Here is a 23,189-nt window from a genome sequence, read left to right as displayed (position 1 = left end):
TTTTGAAGCTGTTTGTTGCTGCTATAGATTCCTCCTTCAAACTCCTTGTTTTCTTTTCAAAGGCTGCCAAGGTGCCCTCAGCACAGTCCCTCAAACTGATTGACTTCAGCTTCAGCGACTTTGAGCTATCAGACATGGAAACAACCCTGGCCACAATCCGGATGTTTATGGACCTCAACCTTGTGCAGAACTTCCAGATGAAGTATGAGGTACGAGCAACTCCAGCTTAAATTAAAGAACATATTAACCCTGCCAAAGTAAACCCCTAAGAAAGATGCTATATGGTTTTTGAGGGTGATGTCTAATTAAAAACTATTGTGGTGTTTAAAAGGATAATTCATTGAAGGTACAGCCAAGCACCCCTTTCAAATAAGGATAGGCTTTTATTAGAGAAATTCTCCACTCAAAAGGTTTGGTGTTATGATGAAACTGAATCATTCGGCGGTCTCATCTGAACTGCTGCTGAGCCTTTGAAGGTGTATTAAAAATGTAATGACAACCACAAAGGAGACAGTATTTAGTTACTAAATAATTCTGCTTTGAGAATACGAGTTACCGGAACTCTGAGCAACTTAAACTGTGAGAGAAACTGGTCATTCAGATCCATTAATTAAGAAACGTGCGTGATCCCTACTGAATTATTTATTGTTCCTGGTAATGTGTTCTTATATAATAATACTATTTTATACTTGCTTAAACCTAATATGAAGTGACTTGAAGGGGTAGTGTAATTGTTTACCAAAGATCACAACTGCTGCTAAGTCTCATCAACACACATTTTTTCATCATCCTCACATGCTATTGTAAATGTGTCATACACTGCTCAGTACATTCTAACAATCTGCTGTGGATGTCGTTCATGGTGACCTGCTTGTTATGCTACTGACACCTTTAATATGTAATTTATATGTTTGGCAGGGGATATTTATATTACTGGCATGCCTTGCTTTTTCTTGTCTGTGTGCAGGTATCGCAAAGTTATAAACCTATAAATTGAAACCGTTTATAAAAATGACAGCATGTTCTGTATTGTTTGAGTCACTGTGACATGCTTCAGGTGCCATTTGTGTATTGTGGTGTACCATGGGAATATTTAGTACAAAGAGGAAGTTTCCAAAGAAAATGACAATTTCAAAATCTTAGTAATCTATAAAAGTTGAAAATAAAGTGATAGGCATTAAAGAAACAGTAATGGCAGAGCATGCATCATAAAGATACTGATGCCAGGCTTTTGTTAGCATTGCAATATCTAAGTGTGTGAGATGACTGGACTATTGAACTTTACCCAAGACATTGATTGTATGACTGCTAGATAATAGATGCATGTATTCCTAGCCCCAATTAATGTTCTCATCTTTCCTGGCAGGATCTTTGTCAGTGGGTTCTTAGTGTGAAAAAGAATTATCGGAAGCATATTGCTTATCACAATTGGAGACATGCATTCAACACATCACAGTGTATGTTTGCTGTTCTTAAATCTGGAAGGATTCAGGTACGTTGTGAGTGGGTTTCAAAGCATGATGCACCATCGTTTCTCTAAAAAGAATAAGAAATGTTAATGTGTTCCTAAGTTGTCTGGATTTCATAGCACAACTGTGAAGGTGACACTGTCAGAACCATAACAGAACATAGTTAACAGTGGAAACAATTATCTTTCTCTTTGTTATTACTTCTTGCATATATTTGATTTTTTTACAAAGGTTTTTACAGTATCTAGACCAAACTGTCATGTGTGAAGGCACATGAAAAATAGATGTTAAATCTCACTTCCCTTACTTGCGTGACAGTTCAGTTCACATTTTATTGAATTACAGTGGATCTGCCTTGCCACTGCAGTGCTGTAGGGCACAACATTAAACAATATACAGGACTGAAACAAAAACAAGCAGAAGGAGGTGCATTAAACAGGCTAGGACCAGTAGGCATTCTCATCACTGGTGATTTATATCCTTTCTGACAGCTGCCAATGTTTTATTATGCAGAAGTGAAAATTTGGAAAAACAATTGTTGTGTGATCATGTTGTATATTTATGCTAGTAATTAGAAGCAGCATCTTTTCTTCCTGTTTTCATTTTTAGAATAAGCTAAATGATCTGGAGATGTTAGCCTTGATGATAGCAACATTATGCCATGACCTGGATCACAGAGGAGTAAATAACTCCTACATACAAAGGTAATATAGAATCACCCTCATGGAATTTGCCACAAGTGGGTTTTTCTAGCCACTCTGATCTCAACTGGTGAACACCAGCTTGTATTCATCACGATGCTGCATTGTGTAATTCAAATTTATTGTGGGGTAAGAGAAAAATGCCATTGGAATGCATATTGTAATGTAATTTCCATATGATAAAAATTGTACTATACAAAGAAATTACTGATGGTTGAACCACATTGACATCAGTGACCACTATGTATTATAACATGAAATTAAATGCTAATATTTTGCATTTTTTATACAGTACCAATGACCTGTTTACTTTTGTGCAAATCATAATACAGTGAAATTGAGTTGTTAAGGACAAATCCTTTATCTAATACTAAAGACACATTTCATGTTTCTTTTCTAAAATATGTCTCCAATTAATTTTCTTACAATGAGTTCCTGGAGGCATGTTAGAAATGAGGACAGCTGTGGAAGATAGCGTTACAATTCAATTAAATTGAATTCCAGATGCCTTTCATTAATTCATTATGTGCAATTATTATCACCTCATAATAAAGAAATAGTGGTTGCACTTTCAATAATACATTGCCTGGCCATTTTATTAGGACTTGGGCCACCATTTGTCCTGATTTCATAATTGACCATGTGGCATAGACTCTACAAAGTGCTGGGAGGTATCTCAAGGGATGTTAATCCATTCAGTTATAATATTTAACAAAATTGGTGCTGAGAGGTAGGCTGAGGATTGTGATGAAGAATGCATCATTCAAGTTCATCCCAAACATGCTCCTTTGTATTGAGATCGGTGGTGGCCATGGCATATGCCGGAAGTCTCTCTTATGCTTCTCAAACTATTTCTGTACAATTCTTGCTTGGTGGATGGTTGCATTATTGTCTTGAAAGCAGCCATCAAATACCGCATTGTTGAAGGGACTTGATCATTGTTCAGCCTTCTAGAGTATTTAAGGGGTCCAATGTATACCAGGAGAACATGATTCACATAGACAGGTCCTAATAAAGTGTACAGGCAGTGAATATTGCAATATTTAAGATGTCGTTTTTTATTGTTATTATTAAGGAAGCACCCCCATAACTCAGCTGTTCTCAAATTAAAAGTGAATTTGATTTCAGACATCAGAAACTCCCACATATAATAAGGTATTCTGGAATTAATTATTGTCTCTAAATTAGATTTATCTTTCCTATCTCAGCTGAACAGCAATATAAAAGAAGTCTGATAATTAAGATGTTCCAGACAAGAACGAACAGTAAATTAAATTAATAAAAGTCTTACAAGAGAAATACATACTTATATGAGATGAGCTCCCTTATAAATTATAATTGAAAAGTTTCATATTTCTATTATCATTCACAGTGATTTGATCAAACCAAGTAATGAGATGTATTTTGAGTGGTACATTTGTTTTCTCACATATTTTTTCAAGTGTAAACCTAATACAAAAAGTACAAGACTGCTCTTAAGTAAGTCAACAGTCTAGAATAGTTTAATGAATATCAAACTGTATTTTATTTATTTTAGGGGGAAAGAAAAAACATTCAAAAGAATTATGCATTATTAACAGTGCCCAAAGTAACAGCAATGTTAATACAGTACAAAATAAATGTTAAAAAATGAGACCCATTCACAACTTTAAGGACTGTTTTGTATTTTACTTGGAGTATACTAAACCCTTTTTAAACTGTTTTTGAGAGGGGGTTCATTCTCATTTTTCAAAGAGAATGGTTTCAAAAAGACCTTGAAGTTATTCTTTAAATAACATGTGAACAAAAGCTTTGTAAGTATGCCCTATCCTTCAGCTTTTCAACAGATGTTTTTTAAAAACATATCACTAAGCAATGACATTTTGTTTTATACTTTTCTATTAATTTACTTTAAAAGTAAAATATGTTATTTTTTAAGAACAACAGCAGAAGATGTAGAGAAATACCCCTATTGTAATGTATTTATGTATTCAATGTATTCAAACAGGAGTGAGCACCCTCTTGCTCAGCTCTACTGTCACTCCACAATGGAGCATCACCACTTTGACCAGTGCCTGATGATACTCAACAGCCCTGTAAGTCTCAATCAGTCCATATCTTTGACCAATATCTTGAATTCAAGAAAGATAAGTAGCTGTGGAGGGTTTTATTTTCAGGATACAACATTATTTTTGCCTGCATCTTGTATTAGTGTGAAACTAATAAAGGGGGAATCCATCATACTGTAGTAACAATTAGGTTAGCCAAGTTGTGAATTCACAGTGCCAAAAAACACCATGGCGCTGGTTATAGTCAATCTCTACGGTCATCACTTTCTCACTGGTAATACATACTTATTTAGAAACAGGTAGAAACAATCCCAAGTAATGTGTGTCACATGTGCAAATGACATCCCATTAAGTTAAACATCAATATGGCTTAAAATAATAGGGCTTAATCAGTGCTCATCATTGAGGTTGGCAGTTCTGTGGTTAAATGTATTTTGGTTTGGGAGCACGGGCCTTCTGCCTGACCAGATTGTAAATGGAGGATCAGGTGCTTCAAAAGTAGAACAGCTGGTGATACTCAAGACAAGCTGAAGTTATTGACGAGGACTGCATTTGAGTGGTAGGAGGTTTTCTGACCCCATTATTATCAGGCTCAGGTTACTATAAACATAATGCATTTTAACATTTATTTTAAGATTATCACATATTAAATGTTATGCAGTGTGATGGGGTTACATATACAGTTTTTGCAGAATCCTGTATGGCAGAAAGTGTCATTACTGTTAAAACTTGTTTTTAAATTCCACCAACCCTCCCCATAAGCACTTGCCCCTTAGATTTATCAGTGGGTCATCTTGAAACGTTATATAATAACCTTTATAAAAAAAACAGGTCCTCTAGAAAGCAAGATATTTATAGAAATATACAGAAAATTAAAAGTAGGGAAATGGCAAAAATCAAGTAGATTTCTAAAGCAATCTATTTTTTAAAATAGAAATAAGTATGATATAGTGGTTTTGACACTACTATAGAATACTATGGTATGTTTATGAGTAGCTTAAAAATAGGCACAGAACTGATTTAAGGAATAAAATGTATAAACAGCCTGATTTATGAAGATCTTTGTACCAAAATTAAATTTACACTTCAAAATAACCTTCAGAACAATTTGCTACTTGTTTTAAGAGATTAACAGTTGTAGTTCCCTTTCAGGTACGAAATGTAACCATTACCGAATGGGTATTAACCTCCTAAAGACCCGAATCCTGAATAATACATAACAAAGCTGCTCAGCCGAGCCTGTGACACAGTTATGCCTTCCCCGAGGGTATAAGTGACTGTGCGCACAGATCTCAGCGTCATTTTTCCTTTCAAGAACTGACCTGACAGGAAAGCCTATTCAGATCAGTACTTGTTACTTTTTCTGCTATAGATTTTCACATTTATTGTGTTTATTCACAAATTATATGTGATATTAAAAGTAATCGCTGTATTAGTTTTACTAATTACGCGTATTTGTGCACTACAACCTGTTGTTTGTTATGTCCCACTGCGGCCTTGTGCACCGCGTGAAGCCAACGGCTTGAGTCGCTCCTTCCCAGGGATCAAGCAAAGTCGGCTGATTTTGTGCTCTCCCCCAAGACTGAAATACCTCTGGCTGGTTATTTTATTCTTGTTTTGGCTTCGGCCAAAATTACGTATAATTAAAGTAATTGTTATTACTGTATTGTTATTACTGGCTTTTCTCATTCTGTTTTTCTGTTTGTAGCCATTAACCTTCAAGGTTGCTGCATCCATGATTGCAGCAGGCTTGAAGGAAAAATGACCCCTGAGATCTGTGCGCGCAGTCCTTTATACCCTCGGGCGGGCTGCGACTGCGTCACAGGCTCAGCTGAGTAGCTTTGTTATATCTTATTTAGGTTTCAGGTTTTTAGGAGGTAAATACCCATTTGGTAATGGTTACATTTCTATTTCAGGGAATCAGGGTTATGATAATAACCTAATGTTTTCTTTCTAAAAAAAAAAAAAAAAAAATTAAAAGGTTATTTTGTTTTGAAGACCTTAATAGATCTGTTCCAGTATACAGTATCTGTTTACTTCTGTTACAATCGCAGCAGGTGACCAAATGACTTTAATTTCCATAGCTTGGACAATACAGAATTTGTGTTAACTTGTCTGTTATTGTCTCTAAAACAATTCCCCCCACCATCCCCTGTTGCTTTAGGGAAACCAGATTTTGAGTGGCCTTTCCTTAGAGGAGTACAGAACCACACTGAAGATGATTGAGAGAGCTATTCTTGCCACAGATCTAGCCCTTTATATGAAGTAAGTAACAAGTGACAGGTGCAGGTGGTTTGAACAGTAGGTTGCTAGGAATGTTCCTGAAATAATAAGGGATGCAATTTTATCTATTTGGCTGCTGGTAACATTTTGCATCCAGTTTTTTGCAACTACCGCACATAAAACCTGAACCCACGTCATTCTGTAGTATAGTAACTAATAGGTAGCACAAAAAAATAAACAGGTTCTGTACAATATTGAGAACTAAATCCATGAAGACTAAACATGGCAAACATGAGTTTCTGGATTAGTTACAAACAAGTAAACAAGATTTCCATAACTTTGTTTAGATTTGTTATTTATACTGTAGGCATTATATTTACCTTTTTGACTGCAGAAGCTATTCTATACCATACGCAACCCTCCATACAACAAGTAATTAGATAGATTAATATAGTTTGTGCAAAACAACTGGGGAGGGGCATTTGTTACATTAAAAGTAAAATAAAAATGTTTTGTCATTTATTTATATTTTTAACATCTAAAAGAAACAAGTAAACAAAATACAGCTAATTCTGTCCCGTTGCCTCTCTCAATGGTACCACGGCAACACTAAGAATTAATTATGTAGCATCTTACAAACCTCAATTAGAATGACAATATCACTGTTTTACAGGAAAAGAGGGGAGTTTTTTGAACTTACAAAGAACAGTCAGTTTATCTGGGAAGATGAACACCACAGAGACTTGCTAAGGTATGTAAATAACAAAACAAAAACAATGAAGGCATATAATGGAGGCGCTCATATGCACACACTTTGTGAATTTATTCAACTGTGATGAAATTTAGTTATGACATTTGCCACAAGTTGGCATTTTCAAGCAGTCGTTATTCCTATTTCATTATTAAATAATTGTGATAATGTGATTTACAAAATTATGCTGATTTATGAAATAATGTTAATATCTTAACGAGCAGTGCTTCTTGTGACTGTTTCTTTTGTTTGCATGGGAATTTAAAAGGAAATCCATGGTAATTGTCAGAATTTATCAGGAGTTAATTTGCACATGGAAAAGGAGGGTTTTAATTAATGAAAGAGTATATAACTCACCATGAAACAGAAATGTAACAGGATGTAGCTGTGATGCCAATGATGCAGAGAGAGTGTACAGGACCAGAGTTGATTTCTTACAGACTACCAAGATAATTCAATATTTGTAGTTATGAACATATTTAAGCCTTTTCTATACTTCTGGTTATGAACGATATTTATTCATATTTATTCACTTGTTTTGATAATTTGTAACCTTACAGAACGTTTGTTGCATTGCTAAAATGATATACCGTTATTTGCACCTAGTTATTGTTACAGAAATTATCAATGCATCTGAACCTGTATACGTAGATTATATGACAACTGACCTGTACTGTAGATTTTATTTGAATTATACAAATACAAACCTAAGAGTAAATAATGAAATCTTGGTATAGAAAACGGCAAACTAGCTATTACAATAATGTTTCCTTTACAAGCAACAGATCTTTGATGTGGATTTTGCCTAAATGTATTTGTAATGTTGTCAGACCTTCACAGATGTGTATGCATTTAAAATGTTCTTATAATACTGTAAGTGTTCAGTGGCTATTCCTAATCAATTGGAGGCGAGCAAACCGTACCAGAGAAAATGCATGATTAGAGGAATTCACCGAACAATTAATTATAAACAAATTGTGTATTGGGTTAGGGAGTTCTATCGTAATTATAAAAGCTTAATAAATATACAAGGGATATTTACATACATGGTATACATGTATAATAACTAACAAATACAAACACCAATGCCACTTCAAACTTATTTATTTATAGCCTACAATCGTACATACTAAAATACATGCAAAAGTAGATGTCAACATAAGAAAATAAATTCCAACCAATATACATAGATGGCATACAGTCTTTCTTTTTAACCAAAAAAGATTGCAAAATGCACATTAAAAGAGTTCTATATAGAAAGCTGTGGCAAAATATCCCCCCGAATGAGAGTACATGACTAGTGGGGTTTACATTTTATTTGTTTGTTTGTTTGTAATCCGTGCCGTCTGATTTTCACTCACACGTCAGATAATCGTAAATCAGCATTTTATATGTGAAGTGTTCTAAATAAATGTACATTCTGCTGACAAAATGCACAATTTGAAATGAAGTTTACAAATTATACACAAAATAGATATTCCCATTACTTTTTATTTCCATTTGGCTGCTGCTCGCTGGTGGGAGACCCACTACCCTGTATGCTAGTAGTTTCCATAACAGCGAACTATGCTTCCATCCATTTTTCTTGATCTCGTTAACATGCATTTTGATGAACCCTTAGTTCCCCTTATCTAGTCTTTGAGACAGGAAATGATGTACGTTTCCTGTGACAATTAAGCTTTTTAACGAGAAATGTGTTCATCAACTCAATTTCAAAACATTAACAGATTGATTCTATTAAGAAATTTCATTTGAAAATCAGTTGCTACTAAAGATGTTGTTACTGTACCGCAAGTTCAATACAATAACACTGGTTTTTGAAAATCCCCCCCCCCTCCCATGTCATAATTCAATTATTACATGTACAGTACATTCATGGTGATCTACTCTTCCATGATACTTATATATGTTACTAACATACTGTATTTTGTATTTCCTTTAGGTCAATGTTGATGACAGCCTGTGACATTTCTGCAATAACAAAGCCTTGGCCAGTTCAACGACGGGTAAGGATTAGCACCTCATTGTACAGACAGACATTTTAGGCATAACCTAACAATTTCATAAAGACAATAATTTGACTGTTTATACTCATTAATACATATATTCTGTATTGATAATATCTATTATTTACACATAGCAGGTTTATTAGGCCCTGAGGAGAAACAGAGGAGAAACTAGACCAACTGGAAGTTCCTTAGTAGAAGTTCTGTAGGGTATAACATTATGTGATTATGATTATGAAGGATAATGAAGAAATGTTACATGGCTAATTATTAGATTGAGTTACTCCACACTGTAAATATTTGTCATGTTGACCTGCTTATTTCATTGGTTCACCTATTGAAGGCTTAAACTGTGCACGACCATTGCTCATGGTATGCTGTTCAGTACTTACTGTGGATGTAGGTCGTGGTCATCTCATGATACATTTTTGCATTCACAGCATTCACATACCTAGTTGGGTATGCACGTTACTGCCAAACTTTTTCATATTTGCCCTTTATTAGGACTATACAATGCAGTCTGAACAAACCTGTGCTTGCTTAACTATGTCAAGTAATTGCAGCTAACAAAATAATTCCATAACTCTGAACCACTGTTGCACTTGCATTAGCTACCCAGGTCTCAAATGCAATCATAGCGAACATTTACAGTATAACCTGTCATTTCCGATCCTGTAAGACACCATACCCTCTATTATTTAGAAAGGCAGATAAATTAATCTGGTTTTAAATACCATTATACACATCTGTAACAATTACTGTACTAAATATTTATATTGTTTTGAGATTTAGCTTTTATTAGGGAGCTCCCCTAAATCTGTCATTTACACATGATGCGACCAACTGAACAGTACTGATGGAAACTGATCAATGCGTAGGACAGAATGGTTTCAGTTGCAGATAAAAGAAAAAAGAAAAGACAGTGCGTTTGGAAATTCGGTTTCACTTTTTACATGCTGTCACTTCATGTAACTGACCAGTTTAACCATGTTAAAGAAAACAAGAAAGCAAGGGATTTATATAATTACTGTACCGTTATAAAGCTGAAACATTTTTTTCTGCTGACCTCCAAAGCCAGTTTGTGATTGTGTGTGCACTTTCTTGTCGGATTACTTTGGCATAGACTGGCATAAGAACTGTTTTTGGAATGCTATTCTGTAAATTACCAAATACTGCATTACAGTGCTTTGTTTTGCAATCATTTCCAGAGATTTGTATAGTATACGTGTAGCACTTTACTTTGGTGTTTTAGACACAATGATGTACCTGACATTGTTAATTTATAATGCCACAACATTTTATAAAGCAACTGCAATGTAGTATAACTCCTCCCTCTGAGATGCGTTATTTTTACACATTCGAATGACCTCTGGAACCAATTAAATCAGTTATGACAGATTCTACAGTATTTTCATTGCATATCTTTTATTACTTCAGGTAAAAGAAAGTTTACAGGAAATATGTTATATATGCACTTACTGGGTCTTTTCATTTTGCTAGCTCTCTAAATATATAGCAGAATTGCAGGTAAAGCAAGAGACAGTTCTATGCAAGTTAGTTATATTACAAGGATTATGTGGCTGTAATTGGTTTACATCCTATGGGAAGTATTAACAAGTAAATACATTTACAATACCCAATCAAGAGTAACTAGCTGATATGTGTAATGGTTTTAATTAATTAGCACTATTAATTGTTAATTACTTCCAATCAAGCTCAAGATCTGGAAAGTGAAACACAGTTGAACAATAACAATAATGACACAACACGGTTATATAGTCTGTACATTTTATCAAAGTGAATTCAGTAATACAGCATAAAAGGAAGAAAGTTAATTAGATGTCAATTATAAGTAAAAGCAAAAAAAAATAAAAAATTTAGAGACCGATATATCGGGGTTTAACTGGCTAGTAATTATTCTATTACCCCTCGGCCACAATCTGCACGAGTTTATTAATTATTTCTGGCATAGGACGAGCACCAATCTCACCTCTGCCAGAATATCAAAGCCTGCAGCTTTCCTTGTTCGGTGAAGGGGGTTCAGAGTGTAGAACGAGTCTGGAGAGGAGGTAATAGAGTAAACACAGAGAAATAACAATTGCTAGACGTGCTGGTTAATAAACCAGCACAATACTTGTTATTGTTTATTGTTTGTTTGTTTGGCCAACGTGCCCTTTTGTTTTGTGTTATTTAAATCTTTGTTTTATTATTTAATAAAAGCTGAGCTCTGTAGCGTCTCAGTTTCACCTGCCAGTACTGTCTGTGTGTGTAACTTTCTGGTCTGATGTCACCACTGCAGCCATCCTGTTCACATAGACAACTGAAATATGCTGAAAAGTATTTACTTGCATAGCCTACTGTATGTACATTACTTTTTTCCTTTACACATCTAAAGTATACATAGACTCAAACAAAAGTTTTCTGCGATATTCTTAAATTAACACACTTTTGGGATATTCATTTGTTAAGTGTGTTTATAGAAGTATGTTTTCGCTAAGGCGTTGTAACGAATTCATTTGTACTGTGGGCTAGGTTTTGAGATGCACATGTTTTTTTTTTTATATAAACGTTTTGTACTTCATAACATTAATATAAAAATCCAATTGATGCCTATGATTAATACGTTTGTGACTAATTTGAAAATATGAATATGTTTCAATATTAACTAAATCAAGTTTTTAATAAAATTGATTAATCTTGCTACATAATTGACTTATTAATGTTTGGCTATACTGTTATTTGATTGATTACTGTCTTGTTAAAATATGTTTTGTTGAAGAAAAAAAAAGTTTTTGACCGATTCAGATTTATGCTGCTGATGTATTTATTTTCAAAAGCGCTGCAGCATTGCGCCGCTGTTTTTTTCTTTTGTTGGGGGAGGGGTGTTACTTCAAAGCCTTGCCCCAGGGCCCAGTAAATCCTAATGCCGACACTGGTGCCAGTGAATTTATTTTGTTAGTTATTTACTTCCATGTATCATGTTTTTTTGGCCCTGCGAAGTGTTACCTAATATTTCCTAATTTTTTCCATTTCACTAACAGGTCAATTTCGTCTTTTCAAAAAATTTCAAAAAATATTTTTTTATTTTCACAACATTTAAGTTAAATCTGGGAAAAAATACTTTTTTTACACATGGCACCCCATAGTCAAGCGCCCCCCTCGAAACGTATAAATCTGTGCAGATAACAAAATTATGTAATACCTATAATGGTAGCCTAACTGTCATCTCAGAAGCATCAAGATGAAGTTTTTAAAATTTGCTTTTGGGTTTTCAACAGAATAAATAAATAAATAAATAAATAAATAAATAAATAATAATACTACAACTACCAGACTGTCCGTTTATTTATTTATTTTTTTCACGGCACTGGATAGAATTTCATTTAAAAAAAAATATATATATATATATATATCTTTTTTAAATCTTTGTTTTTATGCAGTTACTATACAGCCTTGTGCACAACAGGGCTCTGGGCAGCACCGTGCCAGTCTGGTATGAGGATGCTGGCATTGTATGGTGCTGACACAAGCCAGGGAACGGTATGGATTTTTACAAAAATCATGAAAACAATGTGGCACGCTTTCATAACAGTGACAGAACAATGCAGTACGATGCTGCAGACGTTGTGGAAACGAGGTAATTGCCAAGTGTGTGTGTGTGTGTGTGTGTTTTCTTTCAAACTCACGTACGTATTTTTCAATATTTTACACAATACAAATAAAAGCAGATTATTATTATTATATTATTATTATTATTATTAAATGTGCTATTATTATTATTATTATTACTAGTAGTCGCAGTTGTAATAGCATTTACTGATATTCAAACGAAACAGTAGTACAACACAGATTTTTATTTTTTTTTCCCATCCCTGGCTGTCTTTGCCTGCCTTTTCACATTTAACAATTAATGACAACTGTCTTTCGTTGTCTGTGACGTCAGTAGCATGGCTCGGCTCTGCAGTGTCAAAATAACCCAGGCTCCCCTTAACTGCACTGCGAGGTACGGCCCTGGCACGGCTCGGTTGTACAGTGGAAAAGAGGCATTATTGAAATCTAGTAACAGGCTATAATAAATCAGCACACTGAATCATAGTTTTGCTCATGTTTTTGGGGGGCTGGCAAGTCTGATCTGTCATCATTAATAACCCTGTCATTTTTTAAACAGCTCATATTTGGTAGTCTAGTATGACATAATAATGTGTTTTATGTGGCGGAGCCAATAGTTGATGATGAATAAAAATGTTCAACTGCTTTGATTTGGTACTGTACAATATCCCTTGTAAGCCTACACAGTTCTAACTTGGTCCTAAAATGGAATGGGTTAAGCATTGTCTTCTGCTTCCCAAGTGAACCTTGGCCCCTAGGCAGTAGGAAGTGGCCAATATGAGCTGTTTACAAAAGACACAAATAGCCCAGCACAAGTAATTATATTGTACTCAATATAACACGGACACAAAAGGCTTAGGGCCATATTCACAAGGCATTTATCCCAGTTCTAAGATTTCTTTCTAAAAAGAAAAAGTACATTAATGTTCCAAAGCTTCAAATATATAACAAACAAACCTTTTTTTTACACCAAATTGTTACAATAAAACAACTCCAGACTGCTTACTAGCACCTTCATTTAATGTCTGAGTTGTACATTTCTGGTTTGGTCACTTTATTGGGTTGAGAATCTAGCCCAATGTAACTTAGCAATGGGATACATCATTTTGTGCTTTTTGCTTCGATGTATATACGTTATTAATCAGTATACCCAGCCTGTGGTTATTATGAATCCATGTAATTGGTTTCTGTATATATGTAATTGTACTGCTTCTGTAAACAGGGTTTCTGATTAGATTTTGCTCGGTGTTTGATTTATTAAAATCCAAGGCTGATGCCTGGTTGCCAGCTTTGAATTAAATATTATTTAATTAAGCCGTAAAAGGGAATAAAGTGGATATTATAAGTAACCTCTTCACTTGCACCACCAATCACATTAAATGCATACCAGCCTTGGCAGTCACCATTCTAGAAACTCATTTTTAAAAGTCAAATCCAGAATAAATATCCCAGTCATTCTGCATTGGTAGTGGTTACTAACATTTGTGGTACCACTCAAGAACAGATGTTAGTCGTATTGTGTTAGATTAATAATTTTTAATACAATATACATCAATGTTGAACACATGAGGGGAAATTCATTGTCATTAGCGTGAGTTAAAGTTCCAAAACATGAATGAACAATCTAAGAATAATTAAGAGCCTTTGAATTTAAATTGTGTAATGTATGTTTTTTGGCGTTAAGAAAGAAAACATACTAATGACACGCTGGAGTAGAGGCTTTGAATTTCCCCCATGTAGTCTTATACAAGTAAATGCAATAGCAATTCAAGTTACTTATTTTATTACTACATAATGCAACTAAGTTTTCGTATTGTGGGATTTCTTGGAATCTGATTTGGTACAAATGGGGTATAATATACTTGAAATACACCATTCAGTTTGTTTTTAATCCAGTGGAATTTGTGTCTGTTTTGATCTACTGCGGAAACCAAGACAGATCAATGTAAGGGATGCTCCAACAGGGAGAAGTCATGTCTTGTTTACTGCTGACTGTCTGTGAACGTCTGTGACGTCAGGCCAGGAAATGAAACCAAAACACACAGCAACTGCGGGCGAAACTGAGACGCTGCGGCGCTCAGTGTTTTATTAATACAAATAAAAGGTTTGAACAAAACAAAACATACACAAAACAAACATCACTTTGGCCAAAATAAACAGAAAGACAAAACAGTCAGTGGACGAACACTAAACAAACAACAAGTATCGTGCTGATCTAGGTCAGCACGAATAGCAATTATTATTCTTTATCTGATTTTAATCTCCTCTGTCTCTCCTGGTCTCCACTCACCGAACACCCAACCCTGAGTCAGTGACTCGTACATCTATACATATACAGTTGTGTCGGGATTCAATTACTAATTAATAATTCACTTGAATCCCAGCACATGAACTAATTTGTGCAATCCTCGTGCTCACATACTGTTACATACTTTATCTGCACGTGAAGTGAATGTGCAGTCCCTGTGCCTAAATACAACTATATATTTTAAATCACTCGTGCTACACAGACCTATTTATATCCCATGCCCCACTATATCCACATATAACAGACAACATGAAACACAAAGATTGGGACACACTGCCACAACATCAAAAAGCTGTTTACATACAATAGTTAAAAGAATCAAACCCGTTTTATTTTGCAGGTAGCTGAGCTTGTTGCTACAGAATTTTTCGAGCAAGGAGACAAAGAGAGAAAAGAGCTCAACATAGAACCTATTGTAAGTATCACACACTTTCATTCAAATAAACAGCAATATCGACCCAGCTGGTTCAAGAATTAGACAAGAAAATGTAGCCTTGAAATTCACTGCCTGAAAGAGAATTTACCCAGCTTTTTTGGCACGCTGTTTTTTATCACACATGTGCAAAATATTGTCAGAATATTATCAGAGTTAATTTACTAGCCTTTCACCTCGGCCTGGGTTTGAATCTGCCATAATGCCATAGAGCACGAGGCAACTTTCAGGCAACTTTTTTTTGGCAACTGCTGATGCAACTAGTTGATAGTGAAACTTGTCACCATGTTTGTCAAATCAAAATTGATGTGGCTTTTTTTTTTCACATTGGGGGGTGAAATTGCTAAAAATGGCCCCTACAAACAGTTGCTTTAAAGTTGTCTGGTGTTTCATGTACTATAGATTACACCTTAAATGGGTTTGGTGATCTCACCCTAGAGCCCATGTTGCTACACTCTGTGTTGAAAATATTTTATATTCATTTTATCAAACCATAGTTCACTAGTTTACAAAGCAGTTTACAGTTACATACAACCAACCAATTAAAGTTGTATGTTTCTAGTTCAAAAATTACAAAAAACAGCTTTTTGTGCCTCTCTCTTGATCTTTCCCCTTTTCCAGGATCTAATGAATAGAGATAAGAGGGATAAAATTCCCAGCATGCAGGTGGGCTTCATTGATGCGATCTGCATACAGTTATATGAGGTAAGTTATTAGGTGTTATGTTTTTCTTCTCATTTGTGTTGCTCTTTAAGGTTTACAGACTGTCCTGTGATGTAGAAATACAAGGAAAAACAATAATTCTGTCATGTTCCCGGAATTATACATAAAACACTCTATTACCACTTTGACACACACATGCCGCTACTGAGCCATCTCAGAGATGTTTAAAAAATTCTTTAAAATACCCATTCACACAGCACGAAATTGCATATAATACCGTCATAACCCTTTCACACAGCCAAAGGAATAATGTGAGTACAACTTTCAAACCTGTCATCGTTTTCATGGCAACGGCAATGGAAACAAAACCAAACAAACAAATAAATAAGCAGAATAATATGGGTAAGCTACTTTAAAAAAAAAAAAAAAAAGAAAAGAAAAAATGTTATATATATGTTATATATATCAATTTCTTATCTTGTAAGGATTGACGCTGGAGAACTGTAGTGTACTGTGAACTTCCCTGTGCTTGCTTTATCCTCTATTAATAATATATATGTGGAAAATATATTATTAATAGAGAGGACACATTATTAATATTATTTTCATGCAGCCGTCTGATACCAACTGCAGTGTATTAAGTTGTAGGCTTGTCAATCATCTGCATATAATATATATATAAATATAAATATATATATATATATATATATATATATATATATATATATATATATATATATATACACACACACAGTCACCTCCAAAATTAAAAATTATTGGCACCCTTGATAAAGATGAGCAAAAAAGGCTGTAAAGTATAATACTATAAATCTGCATTAATATTCTACTTCTTTAAGTTCATCTCAGTCTTAAGGAACTGTATTGGGGCCTTCCATGGCTTCCTGTTTCAATGGGGTATAAAAATGAGTTAACACGCATATGAAATCCATTTATCATCCATCACCATGGGGAAAGGCAAATAACTCACAAATGAAGAGAGACAAATGGTTGTTGACCTTCATAAATCAGGTAATGGGTACAAAACAATAGCTAAAAAAACTAAATATACCACTTACCACTATTAGGGCAATAATTAAGAAGTTCAAAACCACTGGAACAGTGGTAAACTTGCCTGATAAGAGGACGCAAGTGTATTTTGCCCCCACGCACAGTGAGGCAGATTGTTCGGGAGGCAAAGGGAAATCCAAGGGCCACAGTTGGAGAATTACAGAACTTGGTTGCATCTTGGGGTCACCAGGTCTCCAAATCTACAATTAGACGCCACCTCCATGCCAATAGGCTATTTGGAAGGGTTGTCAGAAAAAAGCCTTTATTGAGAGCAACGAACAAACGTAAGCGACTGGAGTTTGCTAAACGGCATTGGCACTTCGATTGGGACCGGGTGCTATGGTCAGATGAGACGAAAATAGAGCTCTTTGGCCACACTCACCAGCGGTGGGTTTGGTGTCGAAAGAAGGAAGCGTGTGCAGAAAAGAACCTCATACCTACTGTAAAATATGGTGGTGGATCTTTGATGTTAGGGGCTGTTTTGCTTCCACTGGTCCTGGGGCCCTTGTTAAGGTCAACGGCATCATGAACTCTACCCAGTACCAGGACATTTTAGCCAAAAACCTGGTTGCCTCTGCCAGGAGGCTGAAACTTGGCCGCAAGTGGATCTTCCAGCAAGACAATGACCCCAAGCACACATCAAAATCCACAAAGAAATGGTTAATTGACCACAAAATCAACATTTTGCAATGGCCATCTCAGACTCCGGACTTTCAATTGAAGAGGGCAGTCCATAAGCACAGACCAAAGGATATCAAGGATCTGGAAAGATTCTGTATGGAGGAATGGTCTAAGATCCCTCCCAATGTGTTCTCCAATCTCATTAAACATTATAGAAAAAGACTCAGTGCCGTTATCCTTGCAAGGGGAGGGTGCACAACGCACTGAAAACAAGGGTGCCAATAATTGTGACACTTCATTTTTTTGGAAATAAATTTATAATTTGAGAAATGTGTAATTTTGGTTGATCCCATTGAATCATTAATAAAGTCATATATGTTCTACATGTTGGAAAATTAAAATATAGCTCAGTACTGGTATTATTTATTTTATACAGCCTTTTTTGCTCATCTTTATCAAGGGTGCCAATAATTTTGGAGGTGACTATATATATATATACGCAATTACTTACACGTGTTAGAATTACTGTGTACTGTTCCTGTGTAAATGACAACATTGCAAACGTTTCTATATAGCTCAGTACAGTATTATTTATTTTATTTTTTGCTCATCTTTAACAAGGGTGCCAATAATTTTGGAGGTGACTGTATATGACAGCCTATTGTGTCTGTTGCTCACTTTGAGTTTCCTCTGCATTCTCGAGAAGTCCCCCGATCACATTAACTGGATTTGTGCAGTCTGTGCCCCCAAATTCTACTGCACAGTTGAAAGTGCTGCATCTGTTTAGTAGCTGCCACTCGTAAAGTTAACAATTCCTTAATTTCTTCCGGTCTCCAATTACTACCTCGTTCTTGATCAGACATTGTATTTGAAAAATACATCAGTGCCGGTTCTGCGCCATCATAACTCGGCTGTATGAAAGGGTTATATGTCTTTATGGTCTTCAGGTTAACAAATAGACAACCAGATCAAATCTACCAAAGTATTGAATTTTTAGTATAAAAGTATAGACTTTTCCTAAGCAAATATATTCCTGTGTGAAGCTGGTTAGATACAGAATGTTTTTGGAGGGCAAAATGAGTATGTATACTGTGATTTATTGCAGAGGGTGCATTGCTATACTGTACATGTTTTATAAATGTGCGTTGTGAACTGGAGAAAAAAAAGGTGTAAATCTTGACCTCAGGTCTCTGATTCTACAGCCCCATGTGCGTGCAGAGATTGTTATTATTCCTGGTTATTTTTCATTTTTCGAAGAGGGTTTGATATTCCACCGCCGTCCATTTCAATATTTGCATTGTATAAACTTACACCATGTTTATTTGGTGAACTGTTTCAAAATACCCAGTTTAGGTCACTGGGGACACTTATGCGGGATACTATTACTTTAAGAATGCCAGTTCAGGTACAGGCTGCATTCCATGAGCTGGGAAAGTCTTTCTTGGGTATATTCCACTTTTTGTGTGAATTGAAATCTCTCTGTTGCAGACTCTGGCAGGGCTGTCGGAGGCGTGCTCACCATTACTAGAAGGCTGCAGAAAGAACCGGCAGAATTGGAAACTTCTGGCAGAGCAAGACGAGAAAAAGTTGGTCAATGGAGCAACATAACAGCTCAAAGGAAAGAAATCGCCACGTTTGCATATGTGATTCTTGTGATTTCATCCTGTTATATCTGTTTTCCTCTAGCCATTGGCATCATTTTATACTTTTACTTCTTTAAAACCATATATTATTGTCATTTTTTGCTCTGTCAAAATCATTTTTTAAAGCCTGTAGTAAATGTGATAAATATACCAAAGAAGGAAGGGCCTGAGTAAGAATCAAATCATCAAAAGGGACCAGTGCAAGCTTATTTTGTTTTTGAACAGTGTAAAAAATGTTTTTCGGTCACTGCAATAAAAATGCTGTATTCATTTATATTAACATAAATGCCAAAAGCAAACTTATCTGGTCACTATATTTATAGTTATAAAATAAAATAAACAAACTTATCTGGTCACTATATTTATAGTTATAAAATAAAATAAATACACTTGTCTAAGATTTCGTATTTTAGAAAAAAAAAAAATATATATATATATATATATATATATATATAAACTGAAAAGTTGGCAGATCCTCTTGCTTTGTAAAAAGAATATTTTAAACATTTCTATAGGTTTTCACTTTTTCACTTTCTGTCCTTGTTTACCCTTTAAATTGTATCAACATTTTTTACCAAGAAGTGCATTTGTTATAAACTTTGAGTTACTTGTGTTATAAAATGTTACATGATTTATATGAATGACTTGGTTGATGGAACAGTTTTGTAAATGGTTGTTTTTATTTAAACATACAGCTGTAAATATACTTGAGTTTTACCAAAAGTAAGTTACACACTAACCATGTTTCATATAACAGTACAAATATATTAAGTTATTAATATAAGTTAACCTTATCTGCTGCCAGTACATTCACTAGCACTTTTTGTAGACTGACGCAAGTCAGACACTCATTTGTTACTGTATTTGCATTTTCTAAAAATATTGCTCAGCTTGCATTTAAAACTGTTGTAGTTTTGCAGTATCTTTGTTTTAGATGTACCTTGATTGAATAGTTTATGTCTCTGTATTTTTTATTAATGAAGACCTATAAATGTAGAAAGCCAGACTGAATGTTGTGTGCTTGTGGCAAAGTGGCTAGTAGTGCACAGGTGTAGAGGTGATGCAGTGCTTAGAAACAACAGTCCAACAACAGTTCACTGGTAAATAACAAAGCTTTATTAAGGCTTTAAAATAATAACACTGACTATACACAACAATGTATATAGTCAGTAAAACCACGGGGGTTCAGTCCCGACATGATAATAACAATAAACACACACTTTAAAACACCTATACGATCACCAGTCCAACAGTGAGTGCTTCGGGTGTTGTGAATATGTGAAACAGTGCTAACAGTAGTGCAGTGCAGTCCGGGTTTGATGCTGGCTGAATAGCGACAGCTCCCGGATATTTAGCCATCTACAATGACAAGTAACAACAGTTATTGAGACAGACAATGCAACACTTAAAATCACAGTTTTGTTTCACTCCTCACGGTCATTCCATAACCACAACAGAGGAACAGATCGCTCGGCCACACACCCTGCTATACGTTCAGTCACTCCCCCTTTGGTAGCGAGTGCAATCACGTCTCCTCCAATCCATGACTGACACATCGTCTACTGCAGTAAGGTGCTGATTTCTAGTATTGTGGCTTCGCCCCTTTTTGGATGGCCAACTTCCAACTGACCCTGGAATGAACTGTCAAACCATCCAGTCCGGGGCACATTGTTCCTGTTATACAGTGCCCTCCCAGGTCGGGAGGGAGATTGTTGACTAGGATTCATTTGCTCTCTGTCACAGTGCTGTAGAAAACTGTCATACCTCTGTGTATTTTATGTTGTTAACATTTGCTAAAAACATGTTGATACTGATAAACACTGTGGTACAGTTCAATGGTTAATGCCATTAAAATAATGTGCTTTTTTACAGTATAATGTGTCTTGTGTTATTTGAACAGGTTGATGTGTCCCTTCCCAAGTGTGGCATAAATGAGGAAATGAAAGCAAGTCTCTTTCATACAGTGTTATAGAGCAGTGGTTCCCAACCTTTTTTCCTTTGAGCCCCCCCTACTTGTATCTAAGAAAAGCTGAGCCCCCCCCACACACACACACACCAAAAGAATAAAGTGATTAATTCCAAATCTTTATTGGCAAAAATTTACATCAATTATAGTTTTTCTTTCCTTTTCTCTTTGGTTCGCCCTGGTTATCTTTGTGTATAATTAACTGTAGGCCTATACACACACATTGTTACCAAAAGAATAATAATGATTCATTATCAGCGTAATAAGTGATTAACAGCACCTATATAGCTCTGTCCTAGATCTCCCTATGACCAATTAACTGAAACAGGGCAGTTTGTTGCACACACATGCACATCATGTGAACACTGGTTTTGACACAGCTATAATGTATGTGTTATAAAAATAACAATAAGTAACAATAACAAACAGTAAGTTACAATCAATAACTTTTTCCTTCCTTAAAAAACTAATGGCCACCTTGGGCCTGCATACCTCTGACCAGGGATGGGATGTCAGGTGTGATGCTAGTGACAGCCAGCCTAAAGTCCTGGTGGACATCAAGCCTGTTACAGGCTTTTGTTTTTATTGTTACAAGCGTGCTGAAGGCCGTCTCAGACAGGTACGTAGTGCTGAATGGTAGAATAACCCTTGTAGCTGTGTGTTTGGCCAGTCTGGGTGCAACAGCGTGTCCTTTGACAATCCAAAACTTTTTGTATCCGTTCTCGTGGAAATATTTCTTTGACACAGAATCGGCTTGAAGGTCAGCAAGCTCATCTTCACAGCCGAGGTATTCCACGTCCTCGAGACTGCAAATGTAAGGGTCCATCACCCCACGATTCCTTTGATAAGTATTCGTCAACATCGGCAAAACTGGATTTAATTTCCTCCCGAAGCATGTTCATGTGCCGGGTAAATTCAGTGCGTAAAGACGCAGGCACAGTGCCACCAGACTGTTTCATCAGCAGTGGAAATTGTTGTAGCTCCCCTTTTGACATTTTTCCAACTCTGTACTCCAGTTTCCGCACAAAAGCGTCGAGAGCGTCTTTGCACTGCATGACGTTTGATTCAGGACCCTGCATCCGCTTGTTTGTCTCATTGTAGAGAGTGAATGTATCCGCTAGGTATGCCGTTTTGATCCAAAACGCATCAGTCAGCTGTTCGCACAGTGGTCGATTGTGATCTTGCAAGAATTCCTTTATTTTTTCCTGCAGTTCCATAAAACGCACAAGCACTTGTCCACGCGACAACCAGCGTACCTCTGTGTAACAGCAGTGTTTGATGCGCTTCATCCTCACACAGCTGGGCAAACAGTCTCTTGTTAGTAGGGCGAGCCTTAATGAAGTTTACAACTTTAACAACAGTTGCCAGGGTGTTACTAAGGTCTTCTGAAAGTTTTTTACTGGCCAATGCTTGGCGATGTAGCATGCAGTGGAAAATTGCGCACCCCGGGGCTTTTTCCTTCAATCGGCTGTTGAATCCCTTGTTTTTGCCCATCAACGCTGCAGCCCCATCAGTGCAGCATGCAACAATATTCTCGTACGGCAGACTGTTGGACGAGAGATAAGAGTCCATAGCTATAAAAATATCTTGGCCTGTTGTTGTTGTGGCTAGATTGGTAGACATAAGAATGTCTTGTTTCAAGTCATCACCGTCAATATATTGCACATAAACGATGAGCAC

The 23,189-nt window shown here is 35.8% G+C and overlaps 1 protein-coding gene across 2 annotated transcripts in view; it reads left to right on the top strand.

Annotated features, from left to right (window-relative positions):
- The window catches only part of LOC117421450 (cGMP-specific 3',5'-cyclic phosphodiesterase-like), a 66,510-nt gene extending 45,071 nt beyond the window's left edge, over nt 1–21,439 (top strand). For both annotated transcript variants that reach the window (XM_034035910.3, XM_034035909.3), the window contains exons 12-21: nt 63–209; nt 1,367–1,492; nt 2,079–2,173; nt 4,158–4,245; nt 6,383–6,483; nt 7,115–7,192; nt 9,135–9,198; nt 15,456–15,530; nt 16,170–16,253; nt 19,389–21,439. In XM_034035910.3, the coding sequence (XP_033891801.3) occupies nt 63–209; nt 1,367–1,492; nt 2,079–2,173; nt 4,158–4,245; nt 6,383–6,483; nt 7,115–7,192; nt 9,135–9,198; nt 15,456–15,530; nt 16,170–16,253; nt 19,389–19,508 (978 nt within the window). In that variant the 3' untranslated portion in view covers nt 19,509–21,439. The remainder of the gene's footprint in view (nt 1–62; nt 210–1,366; nt 1,493–2,078; nt 2,174–4,157; nt 4,246–6,382; nt 6,484–7,114; nt 7,193–9,134; nt 9,199–15,455; nt 15,531–16,169; nt 16,254–19,388) is intronic.
- Nucleotides 21,440–23,189: the final 1,750 nt, after the last annotated feature.

The sequence above is a fragment of the Acipenser ruthenus genome, chromosome 1, assembly GCF_902713425.1.
Source record: "Acipenser ruthenus chromosome 1, fAciRut3.2 maternal haplotype, whole genome shotgun sequence".
Classification (NCBI taxonomy): domain Eukaryota; kingdom Metazoa; phylum Chordata; class Actinopteri; order Acipenseriformes; family Acipenseridae; genus Acipenser; species Acipenser ruthenus.
Note: the sequence above shows the minus strand (reverse complement) of the source record. Positions and strands in the feature narration are given on the sequence as shown.